Below are 21,650 nucleotides of genomic sequence, written 5' to 3'. Positions count from 1 at the left end.
GTCAGTTCATTGCTGTTTTTAAATGCAAGCTGTTAAATTAGGCCTATACTAATATTCTAGAATATAGTTAAGTAATAAGAGTAGATTTACCTTAAGTAAAAGTTTTAGTCCACAGCTTACAAGTGCAAGTTATCTCTTGTGTTTCACTATTTTTCAATAAAAACACCCATCTTACACTTTACAGCACCAAGTGTCAGTGATGTTCTAGTCATAAGTTCCTCTATTATTATTCATACAACCGTTGTTCTAAACTAAATTAAACATGATTTATTTTAAAATTAGGATTTGGACTACTTTAGATTTCTCAATTCATCTCTTGTATAGGTGTAAATAAATTTTAGATCTGCAAATGTGTGTCATCGAATTTTGTGACACTTGGAGTTACTTGTGTGCGTGTGTGTGTGTGTACATATATATATATAGGAGTTTAGCAGCTAATCGTTGTTTTGAACACACCTTGGGCAGATAGTGCCTTGTTTTCAAAATGCATGCATTGGGGAATTTAGAATGAACTATTGTTTGAACAGACTTTGGACAGATAACCATGTTTTAAAAAATATTTAAATAAACTTGTTGAAATGTGTTAAAACATAGCATCTTCTCAAAGGGAACAGCAGATGAAATATGAAGAATACACAAATAGACTCACCAAGCAGTATCATACCATACATACATATACATATACCATAAAATTATCTGCTATGCCAAGAACATTATAATAGCAGAAGATAAAAACAATGCAGGACTTAACACTAACCTTTGTCTGCTTCTCTAGAACAAGTGCCTGTTACTTTCAATCTTATCTGTCTCTTACACAGTACTAAGAGATAATCACCATTAATAATATTTTTCAACTAATTGAAAAATTGTTAAAAAGCAGCCAAAGTTTAATACTTCAATATAAAATTGGAGTGCATAAAAGTTTACTACAGGTAAGTGAAGCAAGTGAGACTGAGAGTTAGAATGTAGATTTACCTTTGATTGTGGTATAGGCCTCTGTCCTTTTGTCTTGGTTCATCTCCATATATACAGGTGAATGCAACATTCCTGCACTTGAAACAGAGTCAGTTGGGTTACATTTTGATAAGGTCTTGGTTGCAGTGTAACTATATGTTTTGACAAATTCTACATCATGCTACTTCACCCATAGTTTAAACTTAGGTTCATATTTATTGAAAGGTGTCAACTCCACTGTCATCATATTTTCTCCCAATACATGTTTACATTTTTCATAGCAAATAAGGATTTTTTCACTGATGCTAGAGATGGGTATATACCCTATAGGAAAATAGTTTCTAGAGCTCTAATTTCTATGTTGTATCCATTTGTAGCATCGATGAACTTGAGGGAAATTAGTACACTTCAGCTTTAGGCTACTGTATATTGAAAGTATTGAATAAAAAGTGCAATAATTTTGAATTGTTTTTCAATCAGGTTTTTTACTCCACTCTTGAAAGCAAAAGAGAATGATCAGAATGATGTTTATTAGCAGCATTTGGCAAAGTAATAATAACGCAAGTCTAACTCACTCAAGGCTGAATATATTTTGTAGCACAACAAATAATCTACATACAGTGTGGTGTATGTGTAATTTGAAACTTTTTACAAACATTTGTTCTGAGTGTTTGAGAATATTAGTAAGAAGTACATTTACTGTAAAACTTAAAGTATCAAAGTATAATTTACACTATAGAACAAGTCAACCATCCATTGTACATATATATTACTCAGACACTTATTTATATTTGCTTCTGAATTGGATTCTCATTCCTTATGCTGAATTAGTAATTTGCTTCTGTAATTTTTGCACATGACCTAAAACTGTCAGTTACCCCTTTGTCATTTTAGACAGCATTAACTGTAATGTAAAGTTAATAACTCCAAAATCATAAAACATTAATCTTAGGTTGATGTCATATCTGAAAGCAAATTGTGATTTACTAACCAATAACATTAAAAATATGTTTTGAAATAAAGTATATTCTTTCTTTAATTATACATGAATACAGCTATATGGGTGTATCTAATCCTGAATATGTGAATAGTTATGTTTTTCACAAATAACCCTTTTCTTCAGGAAAGCATTAAAATAATTATTATGACAAAATAGTTTCAAAAATATAGGTTTTTAAGACAGGGTAGGCTTTCTATACTGTAATCACACATATATTAGTTTATAAATTCTATTTTCATAAGTTGGATCTCCTTCATAAATTTGGGTGTAAATTAGTCGTAACTTTTTGTAGCTAAGATATCGGAATCATGGAACACTTCACATAAAAGCAGTTCTTACATTAATTTCTGTTTTTGTGAAACAGGAGCTGCTGTTGGTCCACTTTTGGCTGGTTTTATCTCTAAAACTAGCTGGAATAATGTTTTCTACATGGTCATGGTGTCTGACTTTCTAGCTGTTTTGGTGAGTTTAGCATTTTTTTTAATGTAAAACTATTCACAATTACTGATTTTATACTCCCTGTATTTTTTATAGATTTTTTAAAAACTAGGACCACTTATCTGCATGCAAAGTTCTATGTATTTTCATAGCCTAATAATACTCTTAAGCCAGATCAAAGCAGAATGGTGCTGAATAAGCAGTGTTGATAATTGTAAGTAGCTTTCTGTGCATTCTTTGTTTAAAAAAAATTACCTTACATTCTTAAAAAAAATTAGATAATTATTTAAAACAAATTTGGATAGATTAAGTATTTTTTTTAGGTTGTTATTATTATCATTCAAGAAAATGTTTCCTAAATGTTTGGGATGTCTACTAGGCACTACTGCGAGTTGTGTGGCACGAAGGTCGACGTCTAAAACGAAAGAGAAGCTGGTGTTGTGCTGTCTGTGCATGCTGTTCTAAAAATGTATGTGTAGTAGAATTAACAAAATCATTGAATATTTCTTTCTCAAGACAACTTAGCAATCATCTTACTGCTGTAGGTCATATTTTCATGTGTTTTTTTTCTGAACTACATAATGATGATACAAAATCTTCATTATCAGCAAACATAATTGACAAATATTCAATTCATATCCAGTTCCATCTTATGTTTTTATTTATTCTTTTAGAATGAAAAAAATAGTATAGTCATAGACCCAAAACATGTAATAGTGAGAAGAAATAGGGCACCCAGCAACCAAACATTGAAAGTCTTTTCTTTTTTATATGTATATATGGATGAGTATCTACATTTTTGCAGGTGAAGGTAACTTACCACATATGAAAATTTTATTTTACTTGTTATATATATGAATAATTAGAAGATATTTACCATATTATTCTGAGAAATGTTTGGTTGAATATTAATATAGAATATATTTTAAAATGAGTAACATATGTATCAAGACTGATAATATCATACATAAATTATTTTCATATGAAAATCAATGAATTGTGAGCTACATACAATATTAGAAGTTACTTTTTTCATATGAATTATACTTCTAATATTTATTATTGTTACCTTTTTGATAACTTTCTACTCATCTTGAATCAGACTTTATGTGGTTTCAGTTTTAATATGTAAAATGCACTGCACATAATTTTAACTTTGAGGTTTTAAGGAAAATAGTAATGCATACTTTTCTAAACGTGTATGTATTCTACACACACAAGTATTACCATACATATCTCTGTTGTGTCTATTTTTACTTTTCAATTTAGTCTAAGAAAAAAATACCTGGAGTTATAGCTATTAAATTTTGTGTTTGGAAATGTAGTGAAAAAATATAAGTTATAACTTTGGTTTCAGTGTTATTAATAAGCTATTGGTTTGTATAGGAGTTACCTAAAGATTATTTACAACTACATGCTCATCAATTTTCTTCTTTCCCAGATCTTACTTTTTTTTTTAGAATGATATAATCTCATCAGAGGAGTTGGAGTATTGCTTCCTGTTGCCTAAATAAGTCTCTATTACTTTAATATATTGTTCTCTCCATTATTTTTAAACAGCTCATATGATACTTGTGTCTTACAATTGAGTAATAATGCTATGGAAGGGTTAGACAGCATTTGAAAATGTAACACTGCTATTCAGTTAACAGTTATTTATATGTATGCTCAACCATGTTTGCTTCAGACTATTACATGAACTAGATGCAATTTATACATAAATGCCACAAGGTCCCAAAATATGCATACTTTTTGTTTTAGAATTAGAACTTGAGTGTGTAAAATAACATTTAGGAAAAAACAAAAGATGTAAATTTCATCAGCACAGTAACTTGTTAAAACATTTACTCCTGGTCGCCACTGTTTTCAGCTCAAATGCTTCTAATAAGTAAAATATATTCATTTTTAGGCTTTTTCATTGTATTGTTGTTATTATAAGCCAATTGAACTGTAGAGCAGCCAGTTAATGATCGCTACACAATTCTACCAGAAATATAACCTCGGCAGTAATCTGCATAGACCTCTAAGAGAAAATCTGAAATTTCATTTTTTATGGGGTGTTCACTGTATGAGGACCCATAAGTTTACTTATGACTATCAAACAAACTCCAGAAGCTGGTAGAGAAACTATAGAGAGAAAGGTAAGAAGCAATAAAACAAACGTTTTTCTTTCTGTAATAATTAGCTTTGACTGGAAGCTTCCGAGTTAAAATATAATTGATGTATAATTGTAGATATCAGGTTATATTTGTCTAATTTCGTGTCGTAGTCTGCTCTCTTACCAAGTATTTTATAAACATTAATTATTCATAGTTTAAAAACAACTGACTCAATTAAGGTAGTTTAATATTAGTTTACATCACCAGAAATAAAGCATGGGGAAGCCTAAGTTTCTTATTTTCTGATACAAACAATCCTGTTAGTCAGCCTACAAGTTCAATGAAATAACTTCTCATATGAGAAGTTACTGGAGGAAACATTAGTGACAAATAATTTTTGGTAATAACTGCATGTAATTATAATGTGGAACTTATTTCCAGCCTGCTTTATGGTTGGATTTTGAGCCAGTTTGGCCATATTTTTACACACTATTACTTTAAGCTTAGTAAAAAACAATTTTTTTACCTAATTCTTTTTTACTGAAATCAATATTTTAATTCAAGTAAAAACTACTAGGTGATAATGCTGATTAGTTTGTCTATAATAAATTATAACAAAATGTGTATAGAAATATAGTCCAAAATCTTTTATTTAAGTTTTTATTTTGTGGATGATTAAAGATAAAAATGCTAGGCAGAACTTATTATTGCTCTAAAAAAGCAAAGAACTGAAATGGTTTTAATAGTGTGTGTTTAAAGATCTCATTATCAGATAAATTGTGTTATAAAGTGGTTCAAATTACCATTCAATTTGTTAAGAAAATTTATATGTACATTTATTGAACAATTACTAAGATGAGTACAAAAAAAGTAATAACTAGCTTATTTTACCCAATGTAAAAGTAAACTATCATAAATGTTTCACTGTATAAAACATATCAATACTGTAAATCTGGTGGAATATTTTGATAGAAACAATTGGTTTGGTGAATGTAATTGTTATATGAGTAACTTATGTTCATTAATTTGATTGTCACAGTTTTCTTCACACGATTGTACATATACTACAAAATAATTTGCTTTGAGTTTATTACTTTTTCATAATTCAAGAAAATAATATATTCATATCATTTAATGTAGAGTATGTTTTCAGAAAATGTTGTATCTTTTAAGGCAAACTCTCAGGGATATTTACTGCTGATTTTTCAAAGTATTCATCAATATAATTATATCTTACCATGTGAGTCTGTTTTATCTTGAAGTCTAGATGCTGTAAGAGACAAGTCAAAATAAAGTGTTACATCCATATTGGGGTATTTACTTTTTATTATAATAGTTCTCCTGAATAACATTGTATGTTATAAATGTCCTTGTGTAGTTATGTAGTAGTTTTTGAAGACTCTATGTGTTATGTATACTATACTCAAATTCTTTACCTATACATGTATATAAATACAAATGGCTTTAGCTCTCAATATATAGGCTTGGCCATTTTGACCAACCTTGTAACCAACATTTAATCAAGAAACTATACATAACTTTCAATGCAATATATGTATCTTCACAAAATTTAGTAAACTTTTAATGAAGATTATAAGTATTTTGTGCTTAAAAAATTAGAATTTTTATTAAGGATTTTTCTGTGAATTTATCGTGAAGCCTTTATTAAATACTTTGAAGTGCAAAATGATTTTCATGTTAAGAATAAAAATGTTATTTTTACCTCAAGGCTTCATATTTCATTTGCATAATCTTTAGAACCTCCTAATGAATATCAAAAGTTTTTCAGTAAAGTTTTACACATTATCTGTTATTTTCTCTACTCTAATGCTGTACATGGGCTCGGTCCATTTGTCCAACTTGTAACCACCATGTTTTTTCACAAAAATACAAAATAAATCTAAATTACCCTTTTTTCTTTCAAGAATAACTACACACTGTATCAGACAATTACACACTATTCTTACAGCCAAAGCTAATACATTTCAAACCTCTGTCACTTATATTTATTGCTTTACAGCTGGACTTAAGAGTAAGGCAAAAGCAACTTATTACAGTGGGGCAGCTTTGTGTTAACAAAGGATTGAGTTACTAGTATGTTTGGTCGAATTACAATTGTGTTTTGCTCATAAGGTATACAAATGGTGGATGCCAGTATGTGGTGTAGTATACATGTAGTGGAACTCGTGTTATATGGTGTAGTATACATGTAGTGGAACTCATGTTAAATGATGTAGTGTACTTGTGATGGGACTCATGTTATGTGGTGTAGTATACATGCGGTGGGGCTCATGTTATATGGTGTAGTATACTTGTGATGGGACTCATGTTATGTGGTGTAGTATACATGTGGTGGGGGCTCATATTATGTGGTATAGTATACATGTAGTGGAACTCATGTTATGTGGCATAGTTATGTGGGTATATATACGAGTAGTAGGACTTTGTCATGTGGTGTAATATATTAAATGGTTTTCTATAATGCAAGTAAATATTCTTAATTGTGAAAGAGTTCAATAAATAGACTATTAACATCATACTGTTTACATACACAAGCAATACTTTTGTTAATGTTGACAACATGATTGCTAGTTTAACATGTTTGGAAGTTAATATCAATAAATATGTTGTATATTGATATTAACTTCCAAAATTGTTTCCTGTAACATGTTTCTTGTTTATAAATGAACTATTTAAAAACACACTATTTAATTGCACCTGTTGACTAATGTTCATTTCTTGCAAATATTTTGAATGATTTTAAAACAACATTAGAAACTGTATATTCTCACACAAAAGGGCTATCTCAGTCTTTGAGTGCCCTTTAAGCATTGCTGAAAGAATTTTAATAATCAATGCACCAGTTTTTATACCCCACTAGTTTCGTCCCATCTCTGAACATATCATGTGACTATTCTCCACCAATAATATTGTGCCACCTACAATGGCACAACTAGCTCCCTCTGATATTCCTCCTCCAGTCCCACTTTCTCGATTGGCATGACACAGTTTAGATGTGTGTTTAATTTTTCCGAGTGTGATTACAGTTTTTTTACTGTGTTCTGTTATCTTTTCAGTCAAGGTTGTCTCACAATTGTTTAAATTTCGAGTTTGTTTTCAATTGTTTCTACAATTTTGCATTCAATTAAATTTTCGTTTCCAAATTCTATTTTTAATATGAATTCAAGACTTAATATGGCAAACAATGATATTCCCACTGTAGACTACAATGCACAATTTCCCAGGACGTGTGATTGACTTTATTTGCTGAAAAAAGTTAAAGCCTTGGTTCACAGGGAGTTAGAGGTTTACGTTTGACAATTTCTTCTTCTCGTTCACCTGACCATGTTTCTGAACAGACTTACCATCACGAGGATAAAAATTTTGACCATCTCCACCTGTTCAGGACATTTCACCTCACTCCTTCCTTACAGCTTGTCAATTAGGTATGTCATATTTTAGGTGTTTCCCTTATAGCCTATGATTCCTCCACTGTTTTATTAGGTGAAAGTTCATCATCCAATTATTGTTTTTCCACCTTCTCTTGACATTAGTGTTCTTTCTCAGAATATATCTGATCAACTACAGTCGGGTATAGGTATGCCGCATCCCCTTAATTTGTTGGATCAATATGCCTTGACTTATCATCGCGCCTCATATCCCTTTTTTGGATTCTCAGCATTTAGATCCTCTTCTTCCCCTGTGGGGTTTGAATCCTGGGGCTTTTGTCCACTTTAATCAGGTGCAATTTTCCAGGATTCACCTTTCCCTGACCTCCCTTTACGCTACCTTTCCTTCCTTTAATTAATATCTGAGGCCTTTTGTCAATCTCCTGATGTCTTTTCAGAAGAGCTCAGGGCCATAATGTATCGTTTATCGGCCTCTATCCTTTCCTTTAATACCTGGCTATTTTGCTGTTGGGACTTGTTAGGAATGGATGCTTTACTGGAAAGGGTTCATCTCCCCCTTTCCTCCCTACGAGATCTCAGACAAGTCACTTTTCTACGTGATTCCGTATTTTGGAGTCGTTTAGATTCCCTAGAATAATGGATTGATGTAGCTAGGTTACATTCTTCCCTAACCACACATTTGTCTCGACCTCCTGTTACCTCCCAGGATTCGCCTATACTGGTTTCCCACTCTCCTTCTTCCTCACCCCACCCGTTACCATCATCAAGACATTCCCGTCCCTATCCTCATTTTATCCACACAAATTCAGACAGACTCCAGTGTTATCGGTGACACAGCAGAGGTTCCCTGTCTCGTGGGAGCCAGATTGTTCCACTTCTCAACCGTGTGATGGCACTTCACGATGAATCCGTGAGTTCTGTCAGAAGGTTTCTGCCTTCAGTTCTGGCCAACTTTCCTCTTCCTTGGGATCCTTCCTTTCTCAGTCATCTTGTTGAGACTGTTCAAGACCTCCTACACAAAGGAGCTATTGACCTGGTGGTTCCCACTCATCCGGATTTTTATTCCCATCTCTTTGTGGTTCCCAAAAAGGTGGGTGATTGGAGATCAATTATAGGTCTGTCCTGGCTGAATTGCTTTCTGGAGCCCCCTCACTTCACCGTGGAGTCCTAACTTTCGCTTTGGTTGGTGTTTTCCCAGGACTCTGGATGACCAAATTTGACATTGCAGATGCCTATGTTCACATTCCCATTGCTCCATAGTCACATCGTTTCCCTCGGTTCATCCACGAGGGTCAAGTTTTCCAGTTCAGGACACTGCCATTCAGTCTCTCTTCATCTTCTTATGTGTTTTGTTGAGCATTTCACTTGTTTGTTCATCACCTTCACTCACTGGGTCTTCACACTTATCAATATATGAGTGACTGGCTCCTGTTCACAATCAATGAATTACACGTTTGCTTCTGTAGGTGGCAATATGAGTGGGTTTTCTGATCCAGTTGGAGAAGTATATTCTTACCCCCATTCAATACCTGGTTCGTTTGGGTTTTTTCTTCAAATCAAACCTCAGTCATGTCCAGCCTTCTCCTTTTCATCTTTCCTTCTTTCACAGCTTGAGAGATTCTATCTCTTTTGGGGATGTGGGCTTGGAAGCTTTCATTCCTATGGGTCGATCTCATATGTGTTCACTTCAGTGGACACTTCTTGATCAGTCGAACTTTTCCCTGTATCCCTTGGACCATCCTGTTACCCTTCCTTCCATGATCAAGGTGGACCTAGTTTGGTGGCTCAGATCATGGTGGGGATTCCCATTCCTCCATCTTGTCCAGAGTTACATCTCTTCATGGATGCATCATTGGTGAGGTGGGGGCTTTCCTCAAATCTCAAGAGATTTCCAGTCTGTAGAGGAGTCTGAACTCCACATCAACATCCTCAAGCCTTTGGCAGTCTGTCGAGCTTTGACCCATTTCCTTTCACTCCTGCGAGGATAGGGAGTTATGGTCAACTCCAACAATTCCACGGTCATCAATTATATCACCAAGCAAGGCAAAACCAAATCCAGATCTCTGTGTGTTTGGACTCTGGATCTTCTTTTTTGGGCCCACAATCACAACTTGGTGGTGTTAGCTTGCCATGTTCCTCCTCATGTAGTGTCTTTACTTTCCCAAACCATCAGATCTTTCTTGACCATTTACCAACAGCATTGGTTTACCTTCTGACATTGGTCTCTTCGCCGTGGCTTCCATTGCTCCTGTCCTTGTGTTCCTCAGCTTTCCAAATTCTTCATCTGGTTGTTTGACCTAGGGCTTTTCCATTTCAACTATGTCTAGTTATCAGGTGGCCCTATCAAACACCTTTCATTATTCTCGGTTCTGTAACATTTTCTCTTTCCCTGCTTTTTTTGTTCCTTCTGTATTGCTTGTCCCCAACGTCCCTTTGTTTTACCAGATCAGGATCATAATGTGGTCCTTTATGCCCTTTTTCATTTCATTCTTTATTACCTACCTGTTCCTTCTACCATCTTCCCCTTAAGATCTATTTCCTCCTCTTTGCCCATAGATGCTATCATTCCAACATTTATGCCATTAATGTTTCTCATACCCTTTACCATTCCTCTTGTGTGATCCTCTATCCTGACCAATCCTTCAAGCCTAAGACATATGCAGCATGGGAAGGTTTACCCATTTCCTTTTCTTTGATTTCCAACCTGTACCCCTGTTCTGATCCGGATATGCTTTTTTTCTGGTTCAATCCTTGAGGTGTTATGTTGCTTGTGCTACCTTCTTTCAGGGTTCTTGTTCCCAACTATATATTCACAGGAACTTACTGTTTCCCATGATCTGTCTCCAGTAACTCACCTGGTTGGATTCATCAACTCGTCAGTATGGCGTATTCAGACATGTCCGTGCAAGGTCACCATCTCCACAATGTCTCTCCACATCAAATTCCTCACATTACCATATCTTTAGCTGCTTGTCTTTGCCTCCCCTTGGAAGAAATCATCCAGGCTGGTATGTGGACAATCCCAATACCATTGTCACTCATTATCTGCATGATCTGATTGTTCTTCCTCTGGTGGATATCGTCTTCCTCCTGTGACAATTCTGCACACTTCCATTTGCCTTTATCTGGGGTAAATCTGCTTATATCCTTTCTTTTGTTTTCTTTTCAGCTTTCCAAAGCTTCTTTACCAATCCCACCTAATGGCAGATGTTGCCTGGTCAGGTATGCCTTGTCTCAAACCCACACCAAATGCAATAACCATATAATGCTCACATTTGAGATGGGGTGTTTTTGTAAGACCACTGGGCACTTTCCCAGCGGTGTATGTAGTCACCCATTGTACTGTCTCCTGTGTGACATTCCTTCAAACTCCCCACCACCTTTTTCTTTGAGTGGAGCATGGGAGTCCTTACCACTCTCAGTTCTCAAGTTGCTGGGGTGGTGGACCATGGAGGCTTCCTCCTGAGTGTTACTGTACTTATACTTGTTTATTCATTTAGGAGAAGAGGAAAAAGCTTGTTCTCTGTTGGTGCATTTCCGGATCTGTTCTGTCTGGGTGGACTGCACAAAATAAAACCAATGATCAAATATTATTTGTGGCCAGCCTAAATGGGTTCCTCCTCGTAATTCCAGGTTCAGGATGAAAACATCTTGTTACTACAGTAGGCACCTATCTTCTCGTTAATTCTAGTTGCTGAAGATTCTTTCCTGCTTCTCTGGTTAGGTTTGAGAGACTTTGTTTGCCTCATAATATGGCAACGGGATGTCTGCACTCTGTTCCATACAGTTGGGTAAATGCTGCTTGTCCTCCTCATAATTCTGGATACAGGATGTCTCTACCCTGCATTTACAGTTGAGTGAGGTATGATTTTGCCCACAATACTAGTTACAGCTTTCCCTGTTCTTATGGTTTAGTTGAGGCAATGCCAAGACTCCATAATGCTGGGTTTGGTTTGTTGTACTTCTTGCTCCCACAGTGGTTTTGGGAGTTTGTCCAGTTATGACTGTTTGCTCACTTCCTCTTTTTAATTCTGGTTGATTGACATACAGCACTCTGTTCACTTACAGTTGGGGTTTTTGGTATCAATAACACAGTTCACATGCCCTATCCACCTGTTCTTATTACATTTTTTTATCTCATTATATGTTGATATAGTTTGCACCTTCTTAATGCTCTTGCAGTTGTGCAAGCATTGCCTTTTACACCCATTTTATGTTACCTTCCCAATTCCTGGGTGAAGAGCATACCTGTTCCAGAAGTAGTGCTGTACCTCACAGGTGTGCTTTATTTTATCTCCAAGCACACATGTTCATTCTAGATGGTCACTTTCCACTTGGTTTGTTCTTTGTGCACCTACACCCGAACCATGTTGATTAAGTTAACATTTTTGTATACTGAAAATGTATTACCAGTAGGTACTTACCTCTCTCCTCACACAAAAGGCTATCTCAATCATTGACTGCCCTCTAAGCAATGCTAAAATAATTTTAGTGATTAGTCTTTATACTCTACCAGTTTTGTGCCATTTCTGAACATGTACATGTCATTTGACTACTTTTCAACAATATTACTGTGCCACCTATAAAAGCACAATTAGCTCCCTCTGCTATTTTTAATCAATCCTTACTTTTGAGAATTAGCAGTGGGCAGGAAGTGTGTGAGGGGAGGTAAGTACACATCAGAAATACATTTTCAGTGTCAGAAAATGTTAACTTCTGAAACAGACTGACCTCTTCTCACACAAAAGGCTAGAATCCCTCTCACAAAAAGGCTGGAATCCCACATTGCAAAGGTGGAGGGCCAAACACTGTATCCATAATTTCTCTTTCATTTAGTTAATCAATGCAAGTATTAAACTGCACCCATACAATGGTATAAACTATTTTATTTATTTCAATCACTTTAACTGCAAGCAAGTGAAAGTTTATGTTACGGAAACAGTTTTGACAGACAAACAGCAGATAATCAAGTTTGAAATATTCCAATACAAATCACAAAAAGGCAAAGAATTATCAATTGAAAATTTCTCAAAATAAACCAGAAATAATGAATGTTTTATATTAGATGACAGTTATTCATATCAAAATTTTAATATATAATATACATATAAATTTCCCTGTATTTCATAAAGTTGTAAAGCATTTCCTCCAACTACTATACAGAACTTTACTTGAGACCTACATCCTCAGTACACAGTAATAATATATCCACAGGTTTCTACATTAGGGCCAAAGATACTTTCTTTGTTCCTTTAATTTACATACAGCCATTTAAATAACAACTATCCCAAACATTTTCATTAAATACAAAGACAAATCACATAATTCATGTATAAATATTTCTATCTTTATTTTCAAACAAATTTCTAAGTATTTACAAATAGTACTCTGTCTTATGTAAGCTGGATAAATGGATAAAACGTGGCAACGAAAGAAAGTTTAGATTAACTTCTTTGATCAACAACTGGCACACACCCCAAGCAAGTGACTAAATAAGGGAATCTACCAATAAAGGAAGCATTTTTATTCCAGTTTATAAAAAGGCTTTACAAATATTAAAGTGATATCTTACTGTACAGTATGAAAATGTGGGAGATGATGACATTGATGTTCTAAGTGGGAGATGACAGTGATGTTCTAAATAGGTGAGAAGATGATAATTTCTTACTTATTCTAAAATCAAAGTAGATAGCTAATAACATACATACTCAAACTGTCAAATACCTTTTTAAAAAACTGATTTTTTCATAACTCTTGACATAACCTAAAATAAAATACTAAATTAAATATTAAAGAAACATCTAAGGAGACTGTTGACTAAAGTTTGGTATTTTTATGCCAACCTTCTTAAAATAAATTTTATTATATGAAACAAAATCACCAATGATATACATAGCAGAGCTCCTCAATAATACCTGTTAAGCAGTGTTTGTATCTATCTTATCAACAATGCTAATTCCCTGTTGTTGAAGATGTGCTTTAAACATCTGATTCTCATTCTTGAGCTCCTCACACTGCCGCCTCAACAACCCCGCATCCAGTAAGAGTTTCTCATTGTCTTTTAAAATTTCAGGCAATTTGACATTGGCATTTCTCAGCTCTTGAATGTAGTCATATGCTTTAGCCAGAATTCCCCCTTTACTCTGCTTCATTTTGAAGAGAAAAAATATTATAAGCAACTGTTTTTGACTTTTAAAATTAGAGAAATCTGAATAATGTCAGGAAATTAAAATAAAATAGAAGTATTAAAAAAAGTATATTTAACTTACCAATATGTATTTAAGGAATTAATTATTAAATTTACATATTTTCTTTCATATCACACAGTTACACTAATAAAAACAAGTTTACTGATGGTCAACAATTATAATGTAAAAAAGAACACACATTACACAATTCTGGTATATTTCAAGTTTTCTAAATAAAGTTAATAAATGAGAGCTAACTCCTTAAATTTAAAATTTTTTCCTGTGGAAAACTTTATACTACATCACTTAGATGCATGTTAATTATATTCTGACAATAAATCACTAGAGAAATGAATTAAACTCAGCTTTCTCTTTAATATCTCAACCAAAAAGTTCTATGTATCTCAGTTGTGGAAGTTATATGTTGAATATTTAATATGTATCATAATTTCAGTTATTTCTAAAACAATATATTTTTTGAATGAACATCATGTTTAGAAATCAAACAATATTGAGATTAAATATAGAAACATGTTTTTGAGTCATCTGGGATACAGACAAGGTGCTTTCAGTCATCTGCAAATTTTTTCCATTATGCTTGGATACAGAATTAGTTAATCTTATACTGCATACAAAATAAAATAATTACAAACATTGTTCTAGTTTTAGAGAAAAACAAAGCACTAGAAAACTATACTTGGAAGTACGGTTGTGGTCTACAGCATTTAGTTTAACTCTATAAAATATTTTCATTAATAATGAAGAGAAAATAATCATGACATTTAATAGGAAAGTGTCAATTTGGTCATTGCACAAAGCTATATATGGGCTATCTGTGCTGATATCAAAACTTGGTTTTAGCATTATAAGTATTCAGACTTATTGCTTATCCACTGGTGGGAAGTAAAGTGTTAAATTTTATCCAAGCTGTTTAAGTAATTAACTGAATATAAATTTGTGGTGGCAATAGGATATTCAATATGTGTACTTAATGATTAAATAACTTAAGAGGCAAAATTACCCGTATATAAAAATAATACACTTCACACATCTGCTTAGCTAACTTCTATAACTCTTGATTTAGAAGCACTTTCAGACATGTGGGGTGAAAATACATTTCACACATCTGTAGGACAGCATGCTTACCAAATTTCTAATGCTCTTGATTTAGGATCATTTATGGACACATGGAGTGTTAATACATTTCACACATCTGTAGGACAGCATGCTTACCAAATTTCTAATGCTCTTGATTTATGATCATTCACAGACATATGGAGTGTGAAATTTGACTTAGTGTTTGATAAATATTGAAATCAAAAAGCACTAACATTTCTTAAAATATTCTATTACAGATAAAGAGTAAATACAGCTTTACTGTTATAAATAATTTAGAATATTTAACTAACCATCAGTTAGTTGCACAATAATATATTTAAAAAAAATCCTCTTTTAATAATATTCATTTGGTGATTCCCTTACACTCACCTGCCCTTGTTTAGTATGATCAGATGAACAATCAGGCACAACTTTGGATAATTTCACTATCCAATTATTAATTTTGTCTCTTCTCCTCCTCTCCACTGTAAACAGCAACGAAAAGTATAGGGTTTGAATGTAGTAAAGTAAATTAGAAATAGGTTTTTCTAGCACTTCAATATTTCAAAAATATCATAAACATTTCACTTTATAGAAAGATAACTAAATTATTTTCTTTATAAATTTTTGAGTTTATAAGTTTGAATTTATTCATTTTCCTATACTAACAGGATGTCTCTCCTTTGTGATAGAAAACAATTATTCTACTTTACATAGAAGCGACTACTTGCCTCAATGTGTGCATGTAAGGAAGAAAGTGCAAACATATTAAATGACAAAACAGTTTTATTTATTTTAAATGCTCTGCTTTCCACCCAAGAGCTTGTTTTTATTCATCAAAATTCATTGGTATTAGAACTGTGGTTAATGATATATAAAAATGGTTTTAAAATGAAAGAGTAATAATATAGATCAATATAAAGGCATAAAAAATAACTAAATATGTATCATTAAATGTCAGTTTTTTTTCAGTTGAATAGTTGGTCAATTACTTGTCTTTACAACTTCACATTATTAAATGCACCTTCTTTAAACTCCTCCTACTTGTGGATGTTGACTGCATTTCTGCCTCTGCTTACTTTTGTCTCTTCTATTACTGTACATATTTTTATTAATGTTGTCCTCTTTCTTCTTCTACTAGTAAGCAATAACTTCCTAAGTCTTCATCTCTAACTTACAGTCATAGGAGTGATCACACGCTTTTCAATATTTGGATCACTAATGTTAAAATAGACTGCCTACACAGGTTCATAAACAATTATTTAAGCAATACAATAATATATTTTTAAATATCCCATATATTACTCGCAAAAGAATGTTTACATACTACAAAGCTTATTTGTATCTTGCATGAAAACCTTTCAACGTTCTCATTATCCAGGTCTTCTAGAAAGTATATCCAGAAATTAACTATTGGTAGAAGAATCATCATTTCTATCAGTAAAATTTGTCTTCAAGATTGACATCCCAATCCTACTTTGGGCTTTCCCACTAGATCAACTGCAGTAGAATGACCCCAAAATATTGGGTTCAAATATCACATGTAGATATATTAGTCATGCAACCTCTAAATCTAGAAGCATGTATGAATATATCTGCAACATCAAACATTCGTTTTAGCAGCACAGAAGCCCATTAAATCATTCTGTTCTGAAATACATCAAAGCACATTACATAATCATCAAAGATGTAACTTCCAAATAATTTCTTCAGGAAGCACAGTTCCAAGCTAAATGTTATAAATTATGGTCAGGCATTTTGGATTTCTATTTATCTAATTTCCCCAGAAATTTTATTGTTTTTATTAATACCACAATAAAAACAGATGAAAATAAGTGCCAAAAACTATTAATAATTTTTCTGAGTAAATATCAGGGTATATTTTGGTGGACAGAAGGAAAGGAATAAGAGTATTCAGTAGATTAATGTTATGAAGAACAGAATTCAACGTAATTTGCTGCAGAACTAAAACAGTTTATATATAAGAAAACAGTTACCTACTAATAGTCTGAAATATGTTCATCACAACTCACATGATGGATTTGAGATTCATCAGTATGTTCAGATGTGCACACACTTTAAAGTGTGCATGTTTCTTCTAGACGATTACCAGCCTTACTTCTGCAGACAATTTTGCAAAAACTTAAAGTATTACTTTTATACATATATCTCATGGAATCCATTGTATTTTCTTAATAAAACTAGTTATCTTTTGTATATTTCAATGGTACAAAAGTAAGGTGAAAATTGAAAAGAAGTGAATTATAGTTTTTGTAAAACCTGGGATTTTTTTTGGTAAAAATCTGTTTAAACTGAAAATGCAGGGCCTTGTTACTGGTGTATTTGGTCGTGCTAACTACTCAATGTAAAATCTTTTGCAACTCCTGAATCTAAAAATGTAAATGTACAAGAGAAAATCTCCTAAAATAAGGTTGTTTCTTCATTCTCAGAATCCACAAAATTTCTACGAGTTACTTTTTCTGCAGGTGCATATGGAAATGCAGGAGGAATTTAAGTGAATGATTACAAATTGGCTTGACACTGCTTTGTAGCCTTTCCATACTCTTTTGAGCATAATACTTCTGCATCTTTTCCCCCATGGAAATTATGTTTCTTTGGTTGATGCTTCCTGGTAAGGATTGTTACTCACTTTATCAAGAAATAGAGATCTTTCTCTGTGTTCTAACCAAGTAAGGTTATATAATTTTTTTTTAGTCTTGCTTCCCACTATTCTTCAAGTTATTAAAATTCAAAGTAGCTTAATATCATCCCATTAATTCATTTCTACTGATATTAATGTTAATTCAGCCATTGATAATCACACATTAGTAGACTGTTACATTTTTAAGTCGGAGGAGAAATGTGAACAGAGAAATTCTTGAACAATCATGATGATGTGGTGATGAACAAGTCACCAAGGTGTAATCTTTGTTTCACAAATATACTAAAAATAATCCCAGTGTTGTGAATGTTACATGTGCAACTGCTCAAGGATGTGTTTACAACAATTTCAGACTTTCTATATCTCTTGAAAGTTCCTAGCTTTTTCCTAAAACAGGTTTTAAAGAAATTTCCTATTTCTCATCATAGGTCAAATTGTGTAAAAAAATGGGTTATTTGTGCAGCAACTTTGCACTATACAATAAAAGGATTAGTATTTGAGTAGAAATTATATTTCTCTTAATGCAAAATATTTTGTTTGAGTGATCAATTCATAAATATGTTCACTCATTTCTAAATACTTACCCAATGCTCAAGTATTGAATTATCATTTTTCAACTGATAGGTACTTAAAAATTATGAACACAGAGATGAACTTAGATTTACAAGATTACTTAGAAATTATATGCCCAGTTTCTGAAGAGGCAGCTACTTTAACTTAAATGTTATCTGAAATTCAATTAATTACAGTCATAAATATTATGCTGAAGACAGACTAAAGAGAATTTGTGATCAATCATTGTTTGACAATTCACAAAGCCTTTATTAGATATTTTCAATACTTTTTCTCTGTGCTAAGCATTGGTTGGATTAATCAGTATTTTAATATCTTTTATTTCTTCTCGATCCTTACCTATAATTCAAAGCTGAATGGGAGAAAACCAATGAACCATTCCTGAATCTGATTTCTCAGTCAGGTATCACTTCAGCACTTAGTCTAATCTGATATTATAATTGGGTAAAAAGTTTGTGTTATGATTCATATTTGTTATTTTACTGTACTGCAAGATATTTGTCCAATTCATTTTTCAAAGTATTAAGTAGTTATTTTCTAAAAACAGTTGAAGACCACAACCTGATGGCACTTTCCAATTAACAAACAAAAGCTATTTCAAAAACTTCGAAAACAGTTTTTACAATGTTTAAAATTCCTTTTTTTACTGATGACCTGTCCATTGTGTCAGAATAATGTAAACAAGGCAACAATTTTTAAACTACCTTCATTGTGAGTTGCTCTACGGCGCTCATCTCTAGCTCTTCTTGTTACTTCAAATTTTGGACTAAACTGATGTGTTCTTGGAGCTAGAGTTCTTTGTCCAGGATGGAACACGTCTTGGGGAGACATCACTACATAAAACTGTCCTAAAAATGTTATAACTATTGATTATATAAGAAACTGCTACCATGTTTGAAAAACATCTCACACATCTAGTATAATTACGAATCACCAAAAAGTTAAGAAAATAAGTAAATATTTTTTGCAATACCTGATGCAAAATATTTTATTTCTGAGTATTATTTATATTCAGAATGCATTTTTAGTATGAAGATATTAATATAAAATGGTAGCAGATCAGCAGAGCACCAATCAATGGTTTCATCTCTGTTATAGACCAATGAAGATGTAATATTCAAAAAAACATTTTTTATTTAATCAATCATGATATGCCAACATGAACCTTCTATTATTTTGTGCATGAAGAACACACACTAACCAGCCTCCTAAACTCAATACCTTCTTGACTGAACACTATTGACAGGTAAGTTATTTTGTTAATATGTTGTTTTTTGGTTTTAACTTCAATTACTTGAAATAATGACATCCCTCTGTAGCCTACTCATTTCCTTAATTTAGTCTCACTGACTTGCAGACTGTGTGTATATTTTTACAACAAATATGATACTAACTTTTCTAGAAAAAAAAACTGATGAACTATGATGTATGTTGTATTGTCTTTTCCAACATAGTTATGAGATTACATGACAAAAATCCTTTACATCTAAATTTCATTTCCAAGGTAAAAGTCATGAACTCTATCTACGTGTGCCCTAATACAAAAGTAACTACTTCAACTGCAGTTGTGTATGCATTTTACATATCTTAAACTTCTGTTCTTTAAAGTTACCTGCCTTTCAATCTAAAATGTGAGGCAAACCCAAAAGGTAAACTGTGTGCAAGCAAGTTCAAATTAGAAACACACCTACAAAACCTGGGATATGTTCTCAAACACCTTGAATAATGACAAAAATTAGTTCCACATTAACATTTTATACTTTACAACACATTAAATTATATTTACTTTGTTTTTTGTATTTTGGATAGTCTGTTGATGGAAGAAAGGGTCTTTATACACTTATTAGCCTTCTATAAGTTTGCTTATTTGTAGATAAACTGTAACCCAAATTTTAAATTAATTTTAATTCTACTTAATCTTAACACTGAGACATCTAGAAGAAATCTATATCTCTGATTTCCTCATTATCAAAATGCACAGTTTTCAGATTGTTATTTGTAAACCACTTATGTAATATTATAGTAATGATTCAGTTATTTCAAATCAAAAGTGTGAAAAAAGTTTTCTATTTGCTGAGGGAGATTGAATGTCAGGCTATCCCTGATGGGCCAAAAAGCTCCATGATTTAAACAGTTATTATAATCATCTTTAGATAAAGAATAATCTTTATTAGTACAAAAATAAAACCAACAAGTTGCATTTCAAATGTAAATAAAACAATTAATTTCAGGTATTTTTGAGAGAGCACATTTTTTTATTCACTGAAACAAAATATCAAATACATGTTATGAGCTTGATTATTATTTTTTTTTTATTAATCTAGACCAGTGTTTCTCAACCACCAGCCCATGACAAGATACTCGCTGATCCATAGGATTTTACAAAAAACTAACAAACCTGACAGAATATTCATAAGCATGTCAATTTTTTATTGTACTTGTATTTTGGTGGTCCATGAATGTTTAGTGAGCCAGTTCCTAGTTTTGAAAAAGTTGAGAAATTCTTCTCTAAACTATATAAAACAGGTAACTGACTAGTTGAGGTAGAAGATTCTACTTTTTTGAACATATGAGAAAGAGAAGTAATTTTAAGTGTCTTATTAAGATGGTAGTGTGTTTCACAATTGCTACAACCCACCTGAGTTTGATGCTGCTAAAGCTGCTGTTTCAGACTGTGAAGTAGTTATACCCCCATCTGCAACAGCAGGAAAGTATGTAAACCTTGTGTCTTGGGTATGAACATCTGCTGTCGGGCTACCTCCACCACTGGCTGTGGAGTAGCTAGTTATAACTGTTTGCTGGCCAGTTATTACTGGTGCTGTGGTCACTACATGACCAGCACCATCTGCATTCAACTCACATTCTTGTGCAATTTGTACAACACGATATGTCACAGCACCTATTAATTGAATGGAGAAAAAAAAAACTTCCTTTACCTGTATCTCATTACCAGTTCTCTTTATGATAATATGTAGTAATAGGAACTACTTACCTGTATTACATTACCAGTTCTCTTTATGATAATATATAGTAATAGGAACTACTTACCTGTATCTCATTACCAGTTCTCTTTATGATAATATATAGTAATAGGAACTACTTACCTGTATCTCATTACCAGTTCTCTTTATTATAATATATAGTAATAGGAACTACTTACCTGTATCTCATTACCAGTTCTCTTTATAATAATTTATATAGTAATAGGAACTACTTACCTGTATCTCA

At 32.7% G+C, this 21,650-nt stretch overlaps 1 protein-coding gene and 1 long non-coding RNA gene across 9 annotated transcripts in view; one reads left to right on the top strand and one right to left on the bottom strand.

Moving 5' to 3' along the window:
- LOC111085445 overlaps positions 1–5,799 on the top strand; it is an 8,804-nt gene extending 3,005 nt beyond the window's left edge. Inside the window, exon 2 of the long non-coding RNA XR_002610281.1 lies at positions 3,983–5,799. This is a non-coding gene — a long non-coding RNA (uncharacterized LOC111085445). The remainder of the gene's footprint in view (positions 1–3,982) is intronic.
- A 6,970-nt stretch (positions 5,800–12,769) lies between these two features.
- LOC106457933 (upstream stimulatory factor 2-like) overlaps positions 12,770–21,650 on the bottom strand; it is a 22,726-nt gene continuing 13,845 nt past the window's right edge. For 7 of the 8 annotated variants that reach the window (XM_022384019.1, XM_022384020.1, XM_022384024.1 and 4 more), the window contains 4 exons: positions 21,061–21,321; positions 19,127–19,270; positions 15,578–15,672; positions 12,770–14,047 (listed from right to left, as the gene is read on the bottom strand). In XM_022384019.1, coding sequence (XP_022239727.1) covers positions 13,820–14,047; positions 15,578–15,672; positions 19,127–19,270; positions 21,061–21,321 — 728 coding nt within the window. In that variant the 3' untranslated portion in view covers positions 12,770–13,819. The remainder of the gene's footprint in view (positions 14,048–15,577; positions 15,673–19,126; positions 19,271–21,060; positions 21,322–21,650) is intronic. The other variant, XM_022384021.1, reaches the window with a different exon arrangement.

Source organism: Limulus polyphemus, unplaced genomic scaffold, assembly GCF_000517525.1.
Source record: "Limulus polyphemus unplaced genomic scaffold, Limulus_polyphemus-2.1.2 Scaffold394, whole genome shotgun sequence".
NCBI classification, from domain to species: domain Eukaryota; kingdom Metazoa; phylum Arthropoda; class Merostomata; order Xiphosura; family Limulidae; genus Limulus; species Limulus polyphemus.
Note: the sequence above shows the minus strand (reverse complement) of the source record. Positions and strands in the feature narration are given on the sequence as shown.